General features: G+C 40.8%; 1 protein-coding gene across 1 annotated transcript in view; it reads right to left on the bottom strand.

The window, feature by feature from the left end:
* Positions 1-25,393, bottom strand: part of ADAMTS12 (ADAM metallopeptidase with thrombospondin type 1 motif 12) — a 405,596-nt gene that overhangs the window by 113,288 nt on the left and 266,915 nt on the right. Inside the window, 5 exon segments of the mRNA XM_082453678.1 lie at positions 795-915; positions 8,009-8,142; positions 19,694-19,863; positions 22,535-22,680; positions 24,156-24,248. Of these exon segments, the coding sequence (XP_082309804.1) occupies positions 795-915; positions 8,009-8,142; positions 19,694-19,863; positions 22,535-22,680; positions 24,156-24,248 (664 nt within the window).

Raw genomic sequence — 25,393 nt, 5'->3', positions numbered from 1 at the left:
AACTAAGATGATCTGAGTGGTCTTCATCATCTCCAGGCCTAACTTAGCCTCCTCCCAAGACGCCTTCAGCAACTGCTGGTGCCAAGGGATCATGGGAACTGTCTTTACTGAAAACAGTCTGCAGGGTCACAGCTGATCTGGGATGAGGATGGGCTCTCCATGCCCTGAGGATTATCAGTAGCCCAAAGCTGCACAAGGAAGAAACCTCAAAAAAGGTAATCATGGGAAAGGAGTAGTGCGATGTGAGTAAGGAGGGCATGTTAGGTGGGAGAAGCCACCTGGAGAGCCTTAAGGCACCACTGGCTGGGACCCCCTTACAGGGAGGAACTGGGAATAAGAGCAAATTGAAGCAACCCTTCCTTGCCTCTCCTCTGGTCCTGAAGCTACACCCCGACGCTTCTGCCTTTAAACCCACTGTTGGCTTTTCTGCCCTTAGTTACAGAATTTGCTCCTATGTCTGCATCCTCCTCAGCCAGCTTTTCATCTCTTCTCTCCCACAGGTCTCGGTCCATTGGCCTTCAGCCCTGGATCCTCTCCAGGGATCACACTCTTAAACCTGGTCCTGTGCACAGCCACTAAACCATCTTAGATCCCTAGTGCAACGTGATGCTTCCTGTAATTGCTTAGCATTCAACCCCTTTCCTAAAACTGCCAAGGAACCTTTTTCCCTTTGTAGTGAAGGCTATATCCATTTTGAATTCTGTGAAAGTCACAATCTGCTTAAAAAGAGTAGCACTCCATCTTGACCTTCATTCTCAGTCCCCTGCCACTTCAATTATTTATTTGTTTATTACCAGATCCTTCTTTCTGTTGAAACACCTTCTTCACGGTCTGACAGGCTGAGCCATCCCCAAGGCACACACCACAGCGATCCTCCATGGCGTTGGAATCGATCTCATAGTCACAGCCGACCATCTGCGGGGAAGAGAGGTTGAGGACGAATGACACAGGCAGGAGAGGCCACACCTGCCCTGGACTTTTGACTCCTCTTTCCTCCCCCGTTTGCTCTGGATGAGATTGCGGCGGGGGGCAGATACAAGATAAATGTTTCCTCTTTCTGGTGGTGGCCAGAAGAATACCCAAAGCACCCACTGATGGTAAAGGAAATACTTGCTTTGAAGGGAAAAAGGTACACACTGAATGCATCTGCAATTTCCCCTGAGTGAGAGGCAGAACTGAACACACTTCCAAAAATGGAACCATGAAAATGTCTTGGAATCATTGTCGGGGGAGCAGCAAATCCCTTTCAGATGTGCAAACCTCATGCCCCCTCCTCTCTAATGAGATTCCCAGGGATGATGGAATGACTCCACCTATACTTAGTTGTTCACTCCCTTTACATTCCTCACTGGGGATATTCTCTCTGGCTCCTGTCTGAACTGGCAGCCCTGGGGGAAAATGTGGCTTCATGCCGAGACCATTCCAGCCCCGTGAGGGATGAGATCTCGGACCTGCAGGCCCATCAGCAGATCCTCTGGAGCCTCCTATGACCCCAGCCCCACCACCTGTCACATGTAGCCGTATCCCAGCCATCCTGACCTCCTTCCCTCCAGCTGCAGAGGAGGAACTGGTCATTTCTCCCCTGAGCCAGGCCTAACCTTGTTCCTGTGCTCTGGACCTGACCACTTCTCAGTGTTCTGTCCACTGGTCCTCCCATATCATCATCCTTCCCTCTGCACTGGTTCCTTCTCCTCCACCCACCAATACGGCCAAGCCTTTCCCATCCAATTCCCATTCTGGAAAAGGAGAGTAATTAAACTTGGGGTGTTTGGTAGCATCAGATACCAGAGAATCGTTAACACTCAGATGGAAAGTCATGGAAAACACGTGAACTTCCACTGAAGTCCTTTGTTCCTTGCTCTCTTCCACGGCCTATATTCCTTAACCACACTTCAGTGGTAGAAGAAAGAGGAAAAACTACACCATATTATATATATTTTAAAATTTTTATTTATTTATTTTTGGCTGCGTTGGGTCTTCGTTGCTGCGTGCAGGCTTTCTCTAGTTGCGGCGAGCGGGGGCTACTCTCCTTTGCAGTACGCGGGCTTCTCACTGTGGTGGCTTCTCTTGTTGCAGAGCCCGGGCTCTAGGCGCGTGGGCTTCAGTAGCTGTGGCTCGCGGGCTCAGCAGTTGTGGCTCACGGGCTCTAGAGTTCAGGCTCAGTAGTTGTGGCACATGGGCTTAGTTGCTCTGCAGCATGTGGGATCTTTCCGGACCAGGGCTTGAACTCGTGTCCCCTGCATTGGCAGGTGGATTCTTAACCACTGCGCTACTAGTGACGTCCCTAAACCTTATTATATTAATTGGATTTTTCTTTTCTGTTTGGGAAGAAGAATTGTGCCCAGGTAGCTTTTTCTCTCTCTCAAAGATAATTCCCTTTCTTATTTTAAAGCCACCTCAAATCAGCTGAAAGGAAGAACCATTTAGGTCTTTAAATACACCCTCCCTCCACCATCTAAACAGAGAATTAAGGCCCACAGACAAAAAATAGCGCCATTACTCAGGTTAACCATGTCTAACTTCCTTTAGATCCAAAGACCGTGCTACTTGACCCAGTTGGGAAAAATAAACTGCTAAGAGATTAAAAAAACTTAACAACGCTAATCACAACGGAAAAGAAAGAAATTATCTGGATGTGTGCCTTCACTGGTTATAAGCAAAATGCCAACCCGTCACAAGTGATATGTTTACGTCAAGCTTGAGCATCCTCTAATAAGCTGACCTTTACAAATCCTATTCTCAGTGACCGTCATTCCTTCACTGATTTGGAACCAGCCAGGGAAACATACTTTGCAACATACTGAAGTGTCTTAAAAAAATCTCTACCAAGAGGGGATGGATAAAAAACGTGAAGAAAAAAGGAAAGCAAGCCAGAAAAACAAATACCTTGAGCCCATCTTTCTCCTCCAGCAATATTTGCCCGCATCCCTGGGGGACAGGGGCGGGGAAGGAAACACACACACCCCGGTAGGCTGGCCCATGGCATAGCGCGTGGTTCTTATGGAGACTTCACCCTTCTGTTCCTCCATCAGCTGCGCACAGCACAGTCAACACCGAACTGAGTACACAACCGAAGGCCTAGGACGGCAGAAGCCCGTCCTCCTTGCTATACATAAAATGCTATACATAAAATGTAAGCCCGTCCTCCTTGCTATATATAAAATGCTATACATAAAATTTTCTCTCAGGGAAAAATGAACAGACATTCCTCTCCTCCACGTCCTGTGCTCTGCAACAGGGCCACAGCAATACTGTCTTTCTGCCTTCAGCCGGATCAGAGGGGCTCTGATCCAGTATGGCTCTCCTCCGATGTGCCTCTAAGGAGGCCAGATAGCCTCCCAACACGCTGCATTTCTTTTTTAAAAAAAGAAAATCCCTTTAATTTCCTATCATTATTTCTTTCTTTAAAAAACAGCTTTCTTGGGGGTGTAGCTGATATATAAGATACTACACATATTTAATTTTATAATTTGATGAGTTTGGACTCATACAAACACCTGTGAAACCATTGCCACAGTCAAGGCAATAGACATATCTATCAGCTCCAAAAGTTTCCTTGTGTCCCTTTTGTGTATGTGTGTGGTAAGAACACTTACCATGAGACTTACCCTCGTCACAAAATTTTAAGGGCACAATACAGTGTTGTTAACCACAGGCAATACGTTGTACGGCAGAGCTCTAGGACTTATTCATCTTGCATAAATGAAACTTTCTACCCGTCGAACAGCAACTCTCCACTGTTCCCTTGACAACTACCATCCTCTTCTCTGCTTCGATGAGTTAGACTATTTTAGATTCTCATATAAGTGGAATCTTGTAGCATTTATCCTTCTGCGACTGACTTGTTTCACTTAACATAACGTTCTCCAGGCTCACCCACGTTGTCAAAATGTCAAGATTTCCTTCTTTTTTAAAGTTGAGTAATATTCCATGGTATATATATGCCACATTTTCTTTATCCATTTGTTGATGAACATCTGGGTTGTTTCCATCCGTATCCTGGCTAGTGAATAATGTTGTTATGAACACGGGAGTACAGATGTCACTTCAAGATCCTGATTTCATTCTCTTGGATACATACCCCAGAACTGGCATTACTGGGTCATATGGTAAAAATTAAATATTTTTAATTTAATTAAAAAATATTTTAATTAAATTAAAATAAATATTTTTAATTTTTTGAGGAATCTCCATACTATTTTCCATAGTGGCTGCACCATTGTACATTCCCACCAACAGTGCACAGGTTTTCAATTTCTCCGCATCCACACCAATACTTGTTATCTTTTGTGTTTTGGTAATAGCCATCTTAACAGGTATGAGGTGATATCTCGTGAGTTTCACCTGTATTTCTCTATGTTTAATGATGTTGAGCACCTTTGCATATACCTGTTGGCCATCTGTATATCTTCTTTGGAGAAACATCTATTCAAGTCCTTGGCTCATTTTTTAAATCAGGTTATTTGTATTTCTGCTGTTGAGCTGTAGGAGTTTCTCATACATTTTAGATATTAACCCCTTATTTTTATATATGGTTTGCAAATATTGTCCCCCATTCTGTAGGTTGCCTCTTTATTCCGATGACTATTTCCTTTCCCGTGTAGAAGTGTATCATCAATTCTTGACCCTGTCATTTGAACTGAAGAGCATCCTATCTTGAGTATTACTTAGAGAAGTCAGGTCCCAGTCTTCCACTAGGCTTTCAGCCCTACGTGAGTGAATAAGTAATACGTATTCTTACCAATTCTCATTTCTTCCTTATGAGTTTTACTGTTTTACTTAGTAAATTCTCAAGTAACTGAGGACTGAAATACCAACTGGCGCCTTGACCTGATCCACTTAGAATGTCATCATTTCTTTCTACAGTCCCTTGGCAGAGGTAGAGACTGGAAAAATGCCTGGTTCCAAGAGGAGATTCATTCCCAGCTAATGAAACTTTAGTGTGAAGATAATGCCAGTTATGCTTAACTGAGAAGAACAGGTAAATGATATTGTCCTTTAATAAATGGGACAGCAGCAATAATGCTTTCCTCACCATAAGTTTAAGGGCCAAGAGATAGGACCTGGCCTTCTAGAAAGACATCTGGCCCAGAGAAATTGATTTTGGGGTATTCAGTCAATCGCTGAGATGGCCAAAATGGCCTTGAGAGAGAACAAAGAAGGTTCAGGACAGTTTCTGAGAGCAATGAGAAGGGGAGCTAACTTAGGGCAGGTAGGAAGATTGTCAAGTAAGGTTAAGGACTTGGCTGGGGTTGAAGACATTGACTTTGTAAGGGCACAAATTCACAAAGTTGAATTATTATTTTAAGAAGTGTATAGTAGACTGATTGTAAGAACAAAAAATCATTGTGGTTGGGTTGGTCAGAATCAGGGCCCTGAGGAAAGAGGTTGATGGAAGGCTAAGAGGAGAAATCTAGGGGATGGCTGATGTGCTAGTTCAGGGCATCTAGGCTGTTTGGGGAAGAAATGAAGCCAAAGCTTTGCTGACTCGGAGAAAAGGGACGAGTGAAGGAACTGAAAGTCAAAGAACTTGTTACCAAGAGAAAGGGGTGAGCGAGTTGGATGGTTAGCAGCCTGTCTTAAGACAGCAGGTAAGACTGCAGAGCTGGGACAGTTGGAAGAGGGGTGGGAATATCTGCTCATATATTTAAAAGCTTACTGCATGTTGTACTTATGATTAAAAAAGGAAAGGAGAAAATAATTTAACTGTAAATACCACTTTACTTAAAAATCTTAGCCTTGTGTAGATACAGTAAGTAAATGAAATAATAGAAAAAAAGTCAACAAATAGAAAAAAAGCAGCTTAGGAGTTCAGTACAAGTTAAAAAATTGGGGGAGGGGCACAGACAGCTACTTCCTAAAACAAATTCAGTTCTGATCAACATTCGATAATTTCCTCGACAACAAAATCTGCAAACCTAAGATGCCAAAATGTTGGCAAATATCATAATTTCCAAATAGACAGCTAAGTATATGAGTATAAGCAAATACAAGTATTTATATGAATATAAGCAAATATTTTCATATCCACAAAGAAGATGAATTAGACACATATATATTTTTTTCTGATGGTGTAACTTTTTATTTCAATACACGTTCAATTCCCTTTGAAAAAACTGTGGTAAATGAATAAGAAGACTAACAAAAGCTAAAAAACACTACAATCTGGATCTTTAAATGATAAACTGTATTTAGGCTATTAAGGTAAACTTGATTTGACATATTTTTTTCTGCTTAAAAACTTAACTCAGGGTGGTGTAGACAGAAAGTAATTAAAGCTTCTAAAAGGCCTTAACTGGTTTCCAGAAAGAAAAAGGCAAGCTAAGAGAATTTGGCTTATTCTATTAAGCTGATTTAACTGGTTTCAAGAGAGACACCCAAGACCCCTTATGTTTTGTTCAAAATATCTGTTTTTTCCATCACAAGCTAAAGATACTGTCTCTATGCATGCAAAGGTATCTAGGTCTAAAAGATAATTTTAGCATCACATTCATTTTTTGATGACTAAAGTTCTCAGCCCTAGCAGCATATGGCAATCACCTGAGGAGTTTTAAAAATACCAGTGCCCAGGACCCAAATCACAGCTATTCTGAATTAATAGGGTAGAGATAGAGCCAGGCATCAGTAGGCTGTAAAAGCTCTCCAGCTGATTCTAATAGGCAGCCAGCCCTGAGAACCACTGTATTAAATGGCAATGGGGCTGTTTGGGCCTAAATTAGCTAAATAAACTTTTTCCTGCTCTAGGGAACAGGTCTAACCTAAAATATATTAATTATTTTTGGCTCTTTGTAGCTACAGTGGTAGTGTGTCAGGAAGAGAATTCTGCCTGAGCTCTTTCCAATTTAGAATCTGATTATGGATTTTTGTTAGCTCACTCAGTCCTGGGAATCATCATGTTGCCTCCTGTGCCTCCGTCGCTACTGGAATAAGTCCATCAGTAACTGCAAGGTGATAAATTCACCTTCCCAGGGTGCTAACAATTTATGGGCAGGAGCTTTTCATGGCAACAATTTGGTCCAGTGGAAAAAATTGTGATAATTATTTGCAAAAACAAATAAAATATATTAAGAGTTTATTGTGTGCCAGGGGCTCTGTTAAGGGCTTAACCTATATGACCTTATTTAATCTAAGATATGTTAATATCCCAATTTTATGAAAGAAAACTGAGTCTTAGAAAGATGTATAGAGTTATACAGCTAGGAAATAGTGGTATTGGGTTCATATTCTAGAGCCTGAGCACTAAGCCATTATGCTTTACTAATAGTTAATTGAGTATTTTTATATAGTTTCTTTTTCCACTGATTAAAAACACCTTCTCTTTAAACTGAGCTTTGTGCCTGAGTGTTGGATCACAAAACTTGTTCGTCAGTTCCTTGCAAAACAGACTGTGAGCAATGGGGATAAATTCTTCAATGTTTGTACACATAAAAGCGTTAAAAAATCAGATCTAAGTACTTTATATAAAGGCAGAATTTTTTAATGGAGTCAATGTGAAAAAGTTAAATCGAAATCAGAAGACCTGGTTTATAACTACCTGTCATGCCATCTCTCTTCCTAAGGAGCTCATGTTGGTGATCAATGGAGAATGAAATGTCAAAATGCTCTGTGAAAAACACTATACAATTATTAATTTCAGTTTTTCCTCAAATGTAACTAACTCTGTTGGCAAGTAACCAAAAAACAATTCAATACCACTGAAATAATCCGAGTTGCCTTTTCCTAGTAATTCCTCCTTTAATTTGGTTCTTCTTCAACTTGACCCAGCTTCATGCCTAAAATAATATCACAGAGCACATCAACAGATCAAGAAATGAAGACGACAGCAGGAGGACATTCAGTTCCTAACTGTGATTTTGATGAACACTGCAAAGTCTTGTCTCACAGACCATATAAAAATACCAGACCACATGCAAATACCGCGAAAGCAAAAGATTAGAACATCTGACTTCCCGAATTAATAAAAATCATGGTTTTATAAAGTTGTAGATTAAGGAAACATACCCAATACCTTACATATGCCATTAATACAGACATTTCTGCTGTTGCCGCCTTCAAAGCAAGGGGTACCGTCAGTGACAGCATCCAGCATTTTCTCGGAAAACTGGCCATCTATGGGTCGGCAGTAGAGCTCACAAGGACGTGCTGAAGTGAAAAAGAGACAAATCCTTGCAAGTTAGCTTTCTAGCTCAGCACGCTTCCCCCAGGATTTTGTACGTATGAATCCCCAAGTGTCATTCATCTGGAGATTCCCATCTTTTACCTTTCTGTGACACATGCTGTAATGCAGGCTTCTTTCTTTTAAAGCGTTTTACAACAAATTAAACTGGGAAGACTGCTTTAAAATGCTATGCCTTTTGTTACAAATGATGAGACCTTTCAATCCAATGTTGAACTGTGCTTATAAAAATAAGGCAGTGAGCATCTGGGGTTAACCTAGAAAATAAGTCATAGCAACCAGTGGTGCAGGACTCCAGACAAGCATCATGTTTGCCTGTTATTTTGCAGCAAAGTAAGCAGACCACCAGGGGAGATGCTCCCGTGGGGCCAGCTCATTACTAACACCACTGCCACTACCATAAACCAACCCCAACAAATATTCTCCCTTGTTCTCCTCAAGTCCAAGAAGTCCTTGGACATAGGTTTACAACCACATAGAAACAAAAGATCTGCTGTTTTGCTAAAGCAGAAGCCACCTTGCTTATCATAGTGGTCCATCCCATCATGCTGGGTCCTGCACTGAATCCATTCTAAGGTTCAATTTTCTGTTCCCTTGTGAGTGATCTCCTGCACAGAATCGTTCTAAAGATTTACTTAATAAAATGTGTATCTATACGTAGGTACTTCGAATAACCAGAAAAAGAGGTAACTTTTAAAACATAAATTGTCCTAAAAATTTTAATAGGTAGTATCTGTATATGATAAGAATTCAAGGGCTTCCCTGGTGGTGCAGTGGTTGAGAATCTGCCTGCCAGTGGAGGGGACACGGGTTCGAGCCCTGGTCCGGGAAGATCCCACATGCCGCGGAGCGACTGGGCCCGTGAGCCACAGTTGCTGAGCCTGCGCGTCTGGAGCCTGTGCTCCGCAACAAGAGAGGCCGCGACAGTGAGTGGCCCGCGCACCACGATGAAGAGTGGCCCCCGCTTGCCACAACTAGAGAAAGCCCTCACACAGAAACGAAGACCCAACACAGCCATAGATAAATAAATAAATAAATAAATAAATAAATAAATAAATAAAATTAAAAAAAAAAGAATTCAAATAGTTAATTTTCTTTGAATATTACGTCTTGTTCTCTTTAAGTGAAAACTTTGAGAATATCCTCTTCAGAAAGATCCTTTTGGGATCTCTTCCGGGTCTGTTTACTGGGGGAAGGGCTGCTAGTTTCTTGGTGGTGTGACCAGCTGAGGGCTCAATGAGACCACCCGTAAGGCCGTTTGCCTTGGACCCACCTCAGCGTGGATGGACCCCAGATGCAAGGCCAGCGTGCAGGGCTGCTCAAGGATGCAATGATCCATGTGGTAGAGAAAGAAAAGTGTACAACTTACACAAATATAACAGAGTAAAACTCAAACACTGAAACTCTGGAGGAACTTGAGACAATTTCTAAAGCATCTGTTTAAAACTTAAAGGAGAAAGGTAAAAGCAAATAAAGAATACCAACTGATTTTATATAAACTGCAGTGGATACGTTGTCTGAGAAAATGAATAAAGTTAAAATGAGTTGGAGAGATCACAAAGTGCCACCGGAAAAGGGCCAGTAGACTCCGGAGACAAGGCATAATTCAGTGTTGCTGTAAATCGTCATTCCTGGCAGCATGATTAGCTCTGTGGCTGCCTGAACTGGAACAGAAGCGCTTAGAGGGAGCCACCTGGGAGCAATTCTGCTCCCTGAGCGATGAGAGCATCCATCCAGGTGTGCTGAGTCCAGGGAATCATTTCAGGAAACATCAAGTAGAAGGATGGAGGCAGGGGAAACACTTTTTCAAAAGCTTCGATTTGAGCTTTAGAATTTAGATTTGAGATTTTCTATTTGGACACATGAAGCACAAAGACGAAGCAGCCCTGAATTATTCTGGAGCTTTTCTAAAGGAATTACCTGTTCCAGCCTGCTGGGGAGGGCTGGGACTAGAGGTGCCTGAGGGTGTGAATTCTAAGAAGGCGCTCACTCTCAGGGTTGTAAAAACGGGTCCTCATAGCAAGTAAACCCCATCCAAAGGCAAGCATTGCACTGAATTCCAGAATGGTGAAGTTCCAATGTCTGCCTTAGTTTTACTCCCTCTGGGCTTGTGCTGTTTGACTCCCTCCCTGAAGGATGAAACTACCCAGAGGCTTTTGCTGGTCTTGTTTATTTAGTGAGCTAAGGGAATGTTGCTTTGTTAAAATAACAGCCAATGTATTACTTGAACATTATTTCCCAGATCTTCTTGTGCTTTGCAGTGGTTATCTGATTTCATTTTAACTATCACAACCACCTTATGATGTTAGTTCTTTTATTATCCCCATTTAGAAGAGAAAATTTAGGCGCAGAGAGATTAAGTTTTCCAAGATCTCACAGTATGAGTGGTACAGTAGAAGCTGACGGTTTACCTTAGAGCTCACGCTATTAACCCCTAACCTACAGGCGTAGAATTATTTTTAACAAAAAACAAATGCTTTGATGAGATATTTAAAGTAACCACTCTTTGTGTTATTAGGCAATGCATTTATTCATGGATCATATCTGAGAAGCAAACTTGGTAGAATACCCACTGGACTCCATTTTAATAATCTTTCATGGGTCTTAAATATGGTGAGAATCACTAGCCTCTGGAGCCATTACTTCTACAGAGAGGAGATATAAAATTCTAGCTCATGAAAGTCTAATATTACCTTAAGTTACTTAACCTTTCTGTGACTCAGTTTCCTCATCTGAAAAATGGGGATAATAATACCTACCTTGCAGGGTAATTAACAGTGAGGATTAAGACAGAGACTGTATGTCAAGCACTCAGCGTGGTACCTGGTATACAGTAAGTGCTTGACAAATGACAGTTGTTATGGTTGCTGATTTCACCTCCTTATCATGACCTGGTGAATTCTAAAGGTCCTTGCAGTTACCCCATAAGCTGTGCTTCTATCATTCCAATCTTATTTCAGAGCAGTCAAAAGCTGGCTCAATTCTCTTTCCCACACATATACCAATCTTTCCTGAAATATCCTCTTCTCCTTCAGATTATTCCATTGTGCCATTTCTAATCAATTCTGCACTGATTTCATGCTTTGTTTTACCATTTTCTAAATAATCGCTGTCTTGTCAGTTTAGCATAAAGAATTCTATATCCTGCTAGGTCAGTAGGTGGTTCCATGACTTTCCTTTTCTGTGACTATGAACCTGGTTCAAAGCTGGTACAATGCCTACTGAGGTCCTCCCGGCTCTAATGCTTCCAAGACTATGGATTTTACAAGCTCCTCAAGCAAACTGCAATGTCCTCAAGGGCACCCCAGTCATCTGCGCATTGATCAGCTGCTACTGGAGCCCACAGTGTGAGAAGGAGGAGCCAGACACACACTGGCGAGGACTGAAAAGCACAGGAGGCGGCTCTCCTTCACATGAGCGCTGGAGTTAGACGCACAGGGGTTCAGATCCCAGCCCTGACTCTTACATCTTGCCCAAGGCCTTCTTGGTCTCTGCACAGAGGGGATTGTCAGGGGATAGCACACTGAAACATCTAATAAGGTATCTGGTTGTTCTAATGTGGTAGTTATGACCATTAACCTTTCCTAATGAATACTAGCAGATCATTACACTCAGCAAAGGCTCTTAACCCATGTTTACTAATTAACTGACATGGCAGTGATCGATACTGTTAGGGAGAAACCTTTGGACCAAGTGGCAAAGAGATCAACTCGATCCTAAGAGATTATCAACTCATTCATAAAAATGAACCTTGACCTTAGTGACAGAGGTCAAGGATGTTCATCGCAGCAATTAACTTTTTATCCAGGAAGAAACGGACAAATGAATTAAGTTGCATTTACATAATGGAAGGCTATGCAGTCGCCAAGAGGAATGAGGTGAGCCGTAATGCCATGGTGTTCTGCTCCAGGAGTCAAAAAGTTGCAGAACTGGCAAAGTATGAGTCCATTTGTGCGCAAATGGAAACCTGCTGTTAACAACGCTCGCCTCTGAGGAATAAGTGTGGTGGGCTAAGAAGAATTTATTTTTATTTCATTCTATGGTATACATTTGCATTTTTATAAGAAGCATATATTCATTTTGTAAATAATGTCTTGGCCCTCAGACAAGAAAACTGGAAAGGTCTCCTTTCCCCTGTGATAATCATGACACATCTCTATGAGGAGAGGCCCTCATTTGGAGACTTCCCTTTATCTTGCTTCTGTGATACTGGATTTGTACATCCTTCAAGCTTAGACAGGCTAACTGAAGTAAGGAAGAAACAGATTTCTAGGGAATATAAGTACAGTGGTCTATGGAGTCTTAGGAATACCTAGTAAATAATCTGTGCTAAAAACAACAGCAGCACACAGACCTGCTGCTGTGACCCGCAGCGCCTGCACACCTATGACCCACAGGCGTGCCCAGGGCCAGAAGGAACCCTGTGCTTGAAAGCGGCCACTGTGAATTGAAGGTTCAGGGCTACTGAAGCAGTTTACAAGGTGGACTCTGAAGTCCTGCTTCCCTGCCCTTTCCTCTGGCCTCTCTGTCTTTCCTGGTGCTCTGGGTATGTCATTAGGTGGGCCTGTGACACAGGGTGCTGCCCCAAGAGGCAGGAGGAGCAACGGATGGTCTTAGTTCTCAAAGGTCAACCCGACTATCAGAGAGTCTCTCTCCCAGACACCAACCTCATCGGTTCCATAATATCCACAGAGTTGAGTGTTTCACCGTCTCAGGTACACTCACCTGCCTAGACACATCCTTTCGTCGGGCTTGTGTGATTTTTTTCTTCTAGCTTTTCAATCCATTTTTTCAGCTGAGTGAAAACTCTAAAACAAATGGACTGGTGAACTCTCCCCTCACACTGTCTGATTAATCCTCTCAAAAGAAGCTTAGGGAACTGAATGAACTCACTGAATCGAAGGCTGAATTTTCAATTCTGCTAAAATAGGGAGGCCCAACATTTTTGGATAATGATCTTACGAAGTGATCATTAGAAGTGAAAGCTAAAACTTGCTAAGAAGGATAAAAATTATTTCTTAGGTCAAGGAAAAATTTGGGTGCATTTCATGTTCTGTGAGCAGATTTCAATTTGAGTTTCACCATTTAAAAAAATCCAGTTTCTAAAATCCATTTAGATGCAGGGCTCCTTGGGTGTGAGCCCCGTGCGGTCACCCTGGGCCTCACACTTGGTTGAATGCTCTGTTGTCACTGTCTTAAAACTCTTAATAATTGTACGTCTGAACTTGTGCCTTGTAAGTGAAGTCTGATTGGACAATGGAGCACGTGCAGGAGCAGAAGAGATTTGTGATGTGCATGTGTGCGGTTCCTTGCCAGATTTTGAGAAATACTAAACCTTAAGCAAAAGGCATAACTTAAAAATGTTTTCTTGCTTTAACAAGTAACATTTAACTTAAAAAAGAAGCCCAGTTTAATGACCAGGCTCAGATCAGCTTGAGGGAAAACAAACAAACAAAAGCGAAACCAAACAAGAAGTACTGACCAAAAACCCAACCAAAAATCAGTCAAATAATTACCAAAACTCTGTAACTTTGGCTGGTCTAAAATAGTATTTTTTTTACTTTCTGATAAGGTAATATTGCAATCTCCAAATATATCAAAATACACATCAAACATAAGAAGGTATTAAAATTAATATATTCTACCATAACTACAGAAAGGTATGAAAACAGGAATAGAATTAATTGTTAAAATGAATTAAAACCACTTAATTGATGTTTTAGACTAGGCTAAATGTAGCAATGTCTGCTATTTACTGTACGTTTATGTTCTGTCTTTTAGTTAAAATGGTTAGGAACTGTGACACTAAATTTGGAACTGCAACTTATTATAAATTGTTTACTAAACATAATAATTTTGTCAGAATGCTTAAATGTTTAAAAAATTGATTTCCAAAGGCAAGATACGTAAGTTTAATAAACCTAGCATTTGTCATACTACAAACAGTTTCTGGGGCTCTTCTCCTCCCACCAGAGTTCCTTGGCCATAAAATCATCTATTTTTTTTTTTAACATCTTTATTGGAGTATAATTGCTTTACAATGGTGTGTTAGTTTCTGCTTTATAACAAAGTGAATCAGTTATACATATACATATGTTCCCATATCTCTTCCCTCTTGCATCTCCCTCCCTCCCACCCTCCCTATCCCACCCCTCTAGGTGGTCACAAACCACCAAGCTGATCTCCCTGTGCTTTGAGGCTGCTTCCCACTAGCTATCTATTTTACGTTTGGTAGTGTATATATGTCCATGCCACTCTCTCACTTTGTCACAACTTACCCTTCCCCCTCCCCATATCCTGAAGTCCATTCTCTAGTAGGTCTGCGTCTTTATTCCTGTCTTGCCCCTAGGTTCTTCATGACCTTTTTTTTTTTTTTTTTTTTTATTCCATATGTATGGGTTAGCATACGGTATTTGTTTTTCTCTTTCTGACTTACTTCACTCTGTATGACAGACTCTAGGTCCATCCACCTCACTACAAATAACTCCATTTTGTTTCTTTTTATGGCTGAGTAATATTCCATTGTATATATGTGCCACATCTTTATCCATTCATCTGTCGATGCACACTTAGGTTGCTTCCATGTCCTGGCTATTGTAAACAGAGCTGCAATGAACATTATGGTACATGACTCTTTGTGAATTATGGTTTTCTCAGGGTATATGCCCAGTAGTGGGATTGCTGAGTCGTATGGTAATTCTATTTTTAGTTTTTTAAGGAACCTCCATACTGTTCTCCATAGTGGCTGTATCAATTTACATTCCCACCAACAGTGCAAGAGGGGTCCCTTTTCTCCACACCCTCTCCAGCATTTATTGTTTCTAGATTTTTTGATGATGGCCATTCTGATGGGTGTGAGATGAAAATCATCTATTTTTCAAAAAAACATGAACATCATCTTAGGTAAAATTCAAAATTCAATGCATTGTTCTTAAGGTAATGGGCCTATCCCAGTCTCTGTTTCTATGGCTAATATTTAGTATGCAGAGTCAGGCCAGGGATAACTCTTGGCTTTATTGTACAGTCTGAGTTTAAGAAGTTACTTATTCTCTAAATCTATCAGCATATCCATAGGAATTAGATCAAAACCTTAAATTTCCATATAGGATTTTCTTGTGGAGATAAAATTAGGGAAATGCATACAAAGTGTTGAGTGTAAGTACCTACACAGAACAAATACTGATGTAAGTTTAATATAACCTGTTCTCGTTATCAGTTAGTAATGAGTTTCGCTGCAAGTAGCAAAAAAAAAGAAAAAGAAAAAAAATGTCACTTCCTTGTTTTAAACGGACAGGAATTTATTTTTCCCACATAACAAGAAATCCAGGGGCTATATTCCTTCTGTCTTTCTCTCAGCCGTCCCAGCATGGTTGCGATAGGACTGCTGTACCCCAGGCAGCACGAGGGCAGAGTGAAAGGCAGAAAGGCAGGGGGCCGAGGGCAGCTTGGTCAGTACCAATTAAAATCCTTCCCAGAAGCCTGACCCAGCAAAGCTGCCATCTTTATCTCTTTGGTTGGAACTGGGGCTCCCAGGAATACAGTTTAGCAAGTCTTCTAGCTTTCCCTCTTATCTTGTAGATGATAGTGAAGGGGTTGTGAATGGCTTTGGGGTGTCTGCAAACATCATCCTCATTATTCCATCATTTTCCCTCCTGAAGCCACAGATTCCTAGTCTGTGAAATGAGAGGCTTCTGGCTAGAAGATCTCCCAGGTTGCTCCCCGCAATGACACTCTCTTTAAAGGCTGTTTCTTTCTAAACACCAAGTATAATCAATCTTATAATCAACTCTGTGCATGGCGCCCAGGTCCTCCCAGGTGTCCAGTTCCTGGGAGTGCTGCCAGCACTGGCCCTCAGTTGTCACCTTGGCCTAAGAGAGCTTCCTTGCCCAAGGACACTCACTCCTTCCTGGGGCAGACCACACCCAATGTCTGGGCCACGTGGGGCTTCAAGGACTGGTTGCCCCACCTCAACTGCAGCAACTCTGAAGGTCCTCTGAGCTGTAGAGCTTCCCGAGGGGTGGAGAAGCCCTCTGCTGAGACTGTACTCTGCACCCCAGCTTCTCCCCTCGCCCAACCCCTCTTCCTTCTCTCTCCTTCTGCACCTGTTGAACTTCCCACACGCTAGTGTCTGTCTTAGAGTTTGTTTCCTAGGGAACGCAATTGCAACAATTCCTTACAGATGTCCCTGAAGGATCCTATCCCTCCAGGAGGAGCAGACTGTTGTCTGACCTCATGTCAGACCTTCTACATATGCTGGAAACCTCACTGGCAGCAAGCACTGATAGGGCTGAAATATTCAGAAGCAACAACTAAAAAATTAGCCTTAATGAGGACTTATTTGGGGGTTCTGAGAAAAACATCCAAAAAGGAAGAGAGATTCCAAGAAAGTGATGCACCAAGATCAGGTTCTGGCCATTTCCTGATAGATGATGCAGGATGTAAACATATTTCTATTCACATAGGCTAATCAAGTCCCTAGGAATGTAAGTTAGTATAAGTATCTTCTTAATCAAACAGACTGTATTCTTCAATTCCAGCTCCATTATGTAAGACACTATAACCCAGAATAAGTCACTGTCCTCTCTGAGACTACGTTTCTTCATCTCTGAAGGATTGGGATGGGGGTAAGTGAGAAAATGTATAGCCTCAGCTCTTCACACTGGTGCTTCCATGAATATGATCAAGTGGAGTTTGCATGCCTTTTTTTTTTTTTTTTTTTGCCAGGAGTGTTGGTAAAGGAAATGCCTATATTGGAAAGTAAGTTGATTTAAATTAGTAGTTTTCAAACCCTTTAGGCAGAAGAATTATTTTTCTTTTATCAAGATCTTGCAAATAAAGCAGATAAAAATCAGGATTTTATTAAGCAGAAATTTTATAAGTTCAAGTATATAATGCTTAAAAATAGTTCAGTGGGATCCAAAGAGACTATTAAGATGAACAGAAAATTTTGAAATCAAGTTTACAGATGGCAGTTTCAGACATATGGCTGCAGCACCTAATTTTTTTCTGTGGGTTTTTTTGTTTGTATGGCATTGAAAAATCTTGACTCACACAAACAGCTGTAAATGATAACAGTTTAGAACAACTTGTCCTGTAATCTCAGGATATTTCTCAATTAAATTGTGTTGATGGGAGACTTTTATTCTAAGGTCTGTAGAAAACCAAATTAATTTGTGTAAGTTAATGTATTGGTGTTTTTTGATATGTTAAAACTCAATATATACTGTTTTTGGGTGTAAGCATTGTTCTTTATTGCACTTTTAAAAATAGTTTAAATTATTTCTTTTGGAAAATGAAATTATAATAGAATCACACATTTTTGGAAGCCCTGGAACAGAGTTTGAAAACTACAAGTTTTGATGGAGATTCTATGCTTATTCCAAATGTTTGAATCTCTGATTCTTCTTCTGTCATCGGCTACTTAGCAAATCTGCCAAAGGTCACTTACTAAGACACTTAACACTGTCTACTGAGTGGGCAGAAAACTCTGCTGTAAGTTAGTTTATCCCCTGGTGGCTTCTAAGGAAAGGCTGGGAGGGTGTAAAGTGCTCAATGCCTGGCACAGATTAAGTGCTCTGCACAGAGCTGTTGTCATGAATGCCACATTGCTGTCACCCGGGATGCCCAGAACTAAGCAAATAGCAGCTCTGTAGGATAGAGTTTGATGGGGGAAAGAAATCAGTGTGTTAGTCAAGGTGGTAGTTACTTGGGTTAGCAGGTAAGTCATTATGCTCAAATAATAGCACAGGAGCCTGTAAGAAAACCATTGGGATGGAGAATGGAGGCTTACAGCCCAGGAAGATGGTGAGTTAAGCAGACGGCACTCAACTAAATTCCCTCACATGGTTTATACAGCCTCAGTACAGATGCAAACCGATCACTCCAAAGTGAGTGAAATCTGTGTCTACTTTTATAGCTCTCATTTCTTTAATACCTATTGCTAGGCTATGCAAAAAGTGGGCACACGATAAATGCTTGTAAATCAATGAAAAGTCAAGCTGAACCAAATCTTTTCATTCTAAATCCAGCTACTTGAGCCATCAGAGTCCAGCAGACACAAATTCAACCCTGAATCTGGCTTGTGTGGGGATCCCAAACTAAGCACCTGTCACAACACTGAGGCAGCTATGCCATTTTAGTCCTGGAAGAGTGCTCATTCAGGGTCTATAGTACTACTGACTCAACTAGTTCCAACAAAACAGAATGTCCAAAATACAGGTATAGGTAGTACCAACTGGCTATACCTTTCATAACCATCGTTTTTTTTTTTTTTTTTGCACCCATATGAGTATATACACGAGCTTTCCTGTATTTGAGTGCTTGGATCATAAAGTAAAATTGCACCAAAAACCAAATGACTCACTCCTCTAGAGCATGAATGATGCTAAACAATGGGAGACAAGGAGCAGACGTTGCCCATGACAACCAACAGCCATCAGGGTATTTTGGAGACACAAAGAAGGAAAAGCACTTTTTTTCCAAAAGCAATTGACTATATCATTTTTCTAACAGTCCAAATATGTAATTTTCATTCATTGACTGACATCTACAAGTCCTCTTCTGTTCTATCATGCTGCATTTCAGAAACTGAATAATCACAAAAAACGTGGTTACTTTTCACTACCTCGTCTCAAATCTCCTTAACTCAGGAAAATCTTTCTTTCATTCTCTGTTTGAATAACAACAAATAGCAGAGATACTCTTTGAGGCTAATCTATAGCTAACAGTCAATGATTCTTCCTCATTTTCAGGAGAGAATGCGTCACTGGTGCTGATTCAGGGGAAGCACTGCCAAAGCTCCTGCTCCATTCTCCAACTCTGTTATGCCCCCATCCTCTGATATGCATCCTGTAGATGCTTGATTTTACTTTTTACCCTTCTTATACTGTCCTATACATTAAAAAAATGTTGATTTCTGGCCCAGAGCTGGCTTTTACTCATTTCTGATCAAGTTTCTCATTCATTTTCTACCATCTTGTCTTTCCTTGTGCTTTTCTCCTCTCACTTGGAATGGATGACTCTATTTTGAATGCCTTGCCCTTTACTTATGCCAAGAGAAAGACTACTCATGCTGAAGAATCATCAACTACTTCCTTGGAAGACTCCTTTGAAATTACTCCAAAACCATAATGATCTTCTTTTCTGAATTTCTGCCAAAATTACATTCAGTTCCACATGCTCATCAACAAGCACTTTCATCAGTGATTAGTTTCTGAATCCCTACAAGCCCCACTTATTGCTTAGTTGCACCTCAGCTGTTTTGAAGTGAGCCATCATGTTTGATAAACTTCTCTTTTATCTCCAATAGAGCTCAGCATGGAGTTGGAATATTCACCTTCAACATTTACTGATCCACTTAACCAGGTCAGTGTCTCCACCTCCTAAAATATAAAACTCTTGATGGCACAATTCTCTTTTTGTTGAACTTTGCAAGGCATCACAGGTACCCTGACAGATAAATGCTTTCTGATAATGGCTATAGTCTTAGATCTGGAATATACTGTTACAGCTCCTTACCTGGATTAAAAACTGGAAACCAGTGGTAGAATTCATTCTTGTAGGGAACAGTGTCAAACTCACTGCACTGCATCTGCCGAAATGTTGGTGTATCCGGGCGACAGGGGTGAACGTTGCACAAGCGATAGCGTTTTCTTTCTCCAGTGCAGTACTTCCCTCCAAACTTTGGTCTACACATGAAACACACAAACTCTTCTTTAATTTCCTTAAAGGCCAGCATTTTCTGTTAAAAATACTCTGGCATCCGGCCATGCCCCTTCCTTGCCAAACCATGTCCCTCTCTAGCCTCAAAACTCACCGTTTGAATAAATTCTTCAAATTTCCCACATTTTTTGCTGTTGCCCATGAACATTCAGTCCCAAGTATACAGTTGCCTGTTTTGAAATAGTTTGACCCCATAGTCAATTAGTTGCCTGGTCATCAGTTGTGACTTTAGTTTTGTTTCCTCCTTTTCATTCCCACAATCACCAAACTAGTTCACCCCTTATCTCCATTACTGTCTGCCCTCTTTTTCCTCATTAAACCTACTGTACACACTCTTCTCTGGCTAATTTTTATGATTGCCTTAATTATTTTAGTTTCCTGTTTACAAATCTTTAATGGCACCCCATGGCCACAGAATCCAGTCCAGCCTCTTGAGCTTGGCATCCAAGGCCCTCATGATACTGACTTACCTCACCTGAACAACTTTTCTTCCCACACTCCTCCTCATTTGCACACTGCTCCCATGATACAGGCTGACTTCTTTGCTTTTATTTTTTCTGTGCCTCTAGATAGATTTCTGCTCTCTTAAGTCTCTAAACATCTACATACTGCCTGTGCTTTAAGGACCAATAAATGCTATCTCCATCTCCATCATGAATTCTTCCTGAATTCCTGCCAGAAGTAATCTCCTTCTCCTCTTAAATGACACTTTATTATCCTACTGTAGGCACTTCCTGCATTTATCACACCCGAAGATAATTCTTTGACCAAGGCAGTTCACATTCATTAACTCCCTGTAGGCGGGACTAAGAATTGTCCTTGAGAGTTGAGGGTAGGCTGGCTTCCTATTTGTGATGATGGAGTGACACTCTATGGCTTGGCACCTCTCCAAGTCATTTCTATCCAAGAGCCTTTTGTGAGCCAAGCCCTGCTGGGTTCTCACTAGACAGCTGACCGATACATATCAAGGATACCGTCTCAGCGTTGGTTGGTAATGCACTGACCTGAGTCTGTGACCTGAATCACAGAACTGAATCTGTTACTGTGTTTCCACTGCTATGGTTCTCAGTGAACTTAAGCAAACCAGCTACTGAGATCAGACATGGTCACTCATCCAAGGAGACTCTAAGACAAACTGTAGCCTCTGAGATGGGAGTTGGGACCATTTTTTCCCCCTGAAGCCAAGTTAGAGGATCATCTTTCATTTCCTCAACAAGGATGTCCCTTTTCTGACAACCATGGATCACTGACCGTCCTCCCAGGAAGGCTACGGACTGGTAGTGGCTGATACAGAACACTGACAATAGGTCCTAGAACAAATCACCTGTGTTTCCTGATCTCTGAAATGGAAATCACTTTTCTGATCACATTGAAACAAACTATAAAATAAAGATATTCTGTAAAGATACTTTTTAAGGGATTTCTGGTTTTGAATTTTTGAAGTCACAGGAACCTTGTATTTAAACAAAAAGGCAGGATTTTAAAACAATTTTGTCCAAATTCCTCAAATGTACACTTACTTATATGCATGGGAGATGGTAAAGATAGCATAATAACTACCATTTACTGACAATTTTATGTAGTAGATATTGTGTTAAACTCTTCATAGATGTTAAGTTATTAACCCCTAGGAGAAATTATATATATATATATGTATAGTTTATATGTGTATATATATATATATATATATATATATATATATATATATATATATATACACACACATGCATATAGAAATATATTTATTAATAAAAAGGAGAAGTAAAATTTGGAACTGAGACACTGAGAGAATTATAACCATATTTATCACTTTTAAAAAATGTGACTCTTACTCTTTAATGCAGACTAATGTAAATCTAGGTAAAAGAAGTTCAATACATTTTCTACTTACAGGAGGCATTGTATGTACACTTTTTAAAAATTATACTTGGGAACTAGTATACTGAGAAATAATGAAATTAAGAATGTAATATATATTTGGAAATCAAGGAAATATAAATTTAATTCATATATAATATCATTATACAAATTTAAAATATGAAAAAATTAAGCAATTTGATTAAAAAATTGAAAGCCACTTGTGAAATAACGTCTATGGAATCCTTGACAAGCTAATATGGAACTCTGAGGTTTACAAAATCCTAGTCTAAAACATTAAAAATAATTATCCTCAAAAAATGTGCCTAGCTATTTAATTAGTCACTTAAGGGAAGAAGAATATTTTTATAAAATTATACATTCATTATGATGGAAAGAAAGCTGCCATCTTATCAGCAAAATTGGTATAACTAATCCCCACTGATAGAATGGGGTTATTTAGAAGGATTTAATTGTGTAATCTCCTAAAGTCTTTCACATAGATTGTACTTTTTAAAAAAATCTGCTTATTTCTCCAAAAGATGGAATCAGCTTACTTACCCAAGTTCTAGTAAGAATCCAGTGCCAAGCCAAAATGAAACAAAGCAAAAAAGAACCACCTTTTTTTTCACACTCTATGAATCTTCCTCCTGGCTCCCTTTCATCTTTGGGAACATCTTTGATTTCCCTCAGGAGGCTTGGAGTCACTGAGGTCATGTTATCCACGACTAGTCTCCCAGTGCTCATGGAAGGAAGGGAAGTATCTTTGGCTGGACTTACTCAGGGTTGTTGCAGAGCCTCTCTGCACTCTGGGCTCCAGCTCCGCAGGTCCTGGAACAGTGGGACCAGGGTGACCAGCGGCCCCAGCCTCCGGGAATCCTCTCTGGTTTCTTGCCCACTGTGATACACTTGCCAGCCATACACCACTGGAAAGGGAAAAGGCAGGAGATGCGTAAGTCAGGAAGGTTCCCATAGTAAGGTGAGTCAGGAAACCTAGCAGTCTAAACCCAGTTCTCCCAGAGCAAGCAGACTTCCTACAAGTCACACATCAGATGTAGCACAAAGAGAGCCTCATAAAAGAATTTCCCCCAAGAGTCTTGGGTTTTAGAATCAGAGAATTTCAGGAATTAAAGGGAACTTTACAGTGCCTAGCTGCAGTGAATGCAGGAGTGTTGCTCAAAGTGCGACTGGCAGATTGCACCCCAGAAGTAAATCAACACACTGCTTCCTTCACTGAGAAAGTCTCACTATGAAAAGCATGTCAGCTGAATATGCTTAGTAATATAGTTGTTCAGTAACATAATTGATTTACTTTCTGGTGCAAGCTTCTTATCTTGTTGAAGACCATAACAAACATTTTGCAGACTGGCACTGTGATAACACTTCTCTATAGCCTCTATGGGTATTTAATGTTTGCAACAGATAACATCCTCCTGCAAAATATCCACTCATTGCCGGAAAACACAAGTTGTTAAGAAGCTGAAGTTAGGCATCAAGAAAAATTTCTGCTTTCCTACAACTCTACCCATTGTTTCCAGTTCTGATGTTTCAAGTGGCTCAGGAAAAAGTCCACTCTCTGCCTCTTCAAGGGAATCCTTCAACAACTACCAGTTTAGGAGGGTGAACACAGGAAAAGGGAAACAAGAAATGCAAGTTGGTTGTTAGAAATGGCCACATTTCCTGGAGGATCTGGGCATGTTTCATCTGCTGGCCTCCTCTTTCTCATTATTTCTGGTCACTGTGTATTCTGATCAAGTTCTGTAATCTCAGTGATGGGTCATGCCACACTCAAGCTGTGTAAAGACACCCACTAAACACATAAATCCTAGGCCCACAATGAACCCAAACGGTGTTGTTGAGCAGCACGTATTACCCTGTTCTTAGGTAGTCTGGAGGGTATCTAACATCTCTGAGTTCTTGGGTATATGGCTTTCCTGCTCAGTAAGGTGCGTAGGACTTCAAGAAATGCAATCAGGTCAGATGATGAGAAAGAAGATAACAAGTGGTCTAAATTCAGCATCTTTGGAAAGAAGAAGCCACTGGCTTGTCCTTCCCAGTGTTCAATATGGAGGGCGGAAAAAATGTCAAAAGGAAGGTTGATGATAAGTCCAGCAGATGTTACTGACCACAAACTCCACAGAAATTCATCGGGAAAAGATGGGCCAGATGTTTTATAATTGGAGCATGGCCTTCTCTCCCTAACTACTTGTTTCCAGTGAAGGCTCAAAAGGAGTCGCGGAAGTGGAATCCTTTCCTTTGGCAAGTCTGACTGCGGGATGATCTGCCTTCACCCAGAGGCAGCTGCTCTCCAGGGCCTTCTCCTCTGCTCTCCCCAAGAATGCTAAGCCCTTCACACACCCCCTTCCTTCCTCACATCACTGACACGTCACTGACACGTCACCTTCTTCTCACCACATCGCGTCCCGTCTGCAGCAGCGTCCAGCTTGGAGCGACAAAAGCCTTTCACAGAGCACCACAGTGTCTGGCAAACATTCTGGAAAACAAACATGAGATTGTACTTTTTTTTACTTTCAAAACTTGCACAAAAGCATTTCTACGGTGATGGTAAAATGTACACACACTCACCCACATACCCACAATAAATGCTGCGGTTGTTAGTGAGTAACGTGATGCAAAGTAATCACACAAGAACCCTCAGTTTAAACTTAACTTGGACTTTGTCATCACTCATAAACAGTGGTCTGTAGGCCATTCTAGGCAATATGAAAATGGGAGGTAAGACATATTTCCCAAGAGTTGAATTTGTATACGTGTGGCACAGTATCCAGTACTCACTGCCTGTAGGCAGGGCAACTGGTGACAGTAGTCATCAAAGAGCAATCCAGACTGTGATGGAAGGCGACCTGATTACAAACAGCTGGGCGGTTATAACTTGAGCCTGCTCATTGAAGGAAAGTGAAACTATTCCATCCAGAAAACCTCAGCTTATTTACTTATTACCCAAAATAGCCAGCTTGTTTTAGCTGCCAGGGAGTGAATTGAATATTCCCTCACATTTCTCCTCCTGCAGTAGGAACAAGGGAAGGTTGACAAGATTCTTACATAGCATCTGAAATGGCTCAGCTGCTTCCATCCACCTTTTAGTCTTTCTTCTATCCACCCATCTGCCATCATTCCATCTACTTACTGTACTCTATATTCAATATGCTCCTTCATCATAAGATCTTGTATTTTTAACTATTTTAGAAAATTCTTAATTTTTATCTTTCTAAATCTTGCCTCTCCATGATTACAACTTTTGCAACTATTCTCTCCTTTTGCAACTCATAATTAGTGTTGATGGATCTTCCTATTCCGTCCTTCATGTTTCAACTTTACTTTCGTATTTTTTAGCTCTCAATTTTCTTATACATAAAAGTTGAAAAAGCCTGGATTTCTATCAGGAAAAGGCCAGCCTCTCCTCCATCACACAACTCTGAGAAACACCCAAGTGGGATGGGAAGTAATTTTCTCAACTCTAAACTTCAACTGATTGATTTTCTCTTCAGCTCTGTCAAGTCTGCTGTGTAACTCATCCACTAAATTTATAGTCAATCATGGTATTTTTCATTTCTAGAGGTTGTAATTGTTCTTCACATCTACTTTAAATATATCATATAGTGCTTTTTTTTCCCTTTT

Source organism: Balaenoptera physalus (assembly GCF_965194825.1).
Source record: "Balaenoptera physalus genome assembly, chromosome: 3".
Taxonomy (NCBI): Eukaryota; Metazoa; Chordata; class Mammalia; order Artiodactyla; family Balaenopteridae; genus Balaenoptera; species Balaenoptera physalus.
The sequence above is the reverse complement of the archived record's forward strand: the minus strand, read 5'-3'. Positions and strand labels throughout refer to the sequence as shown.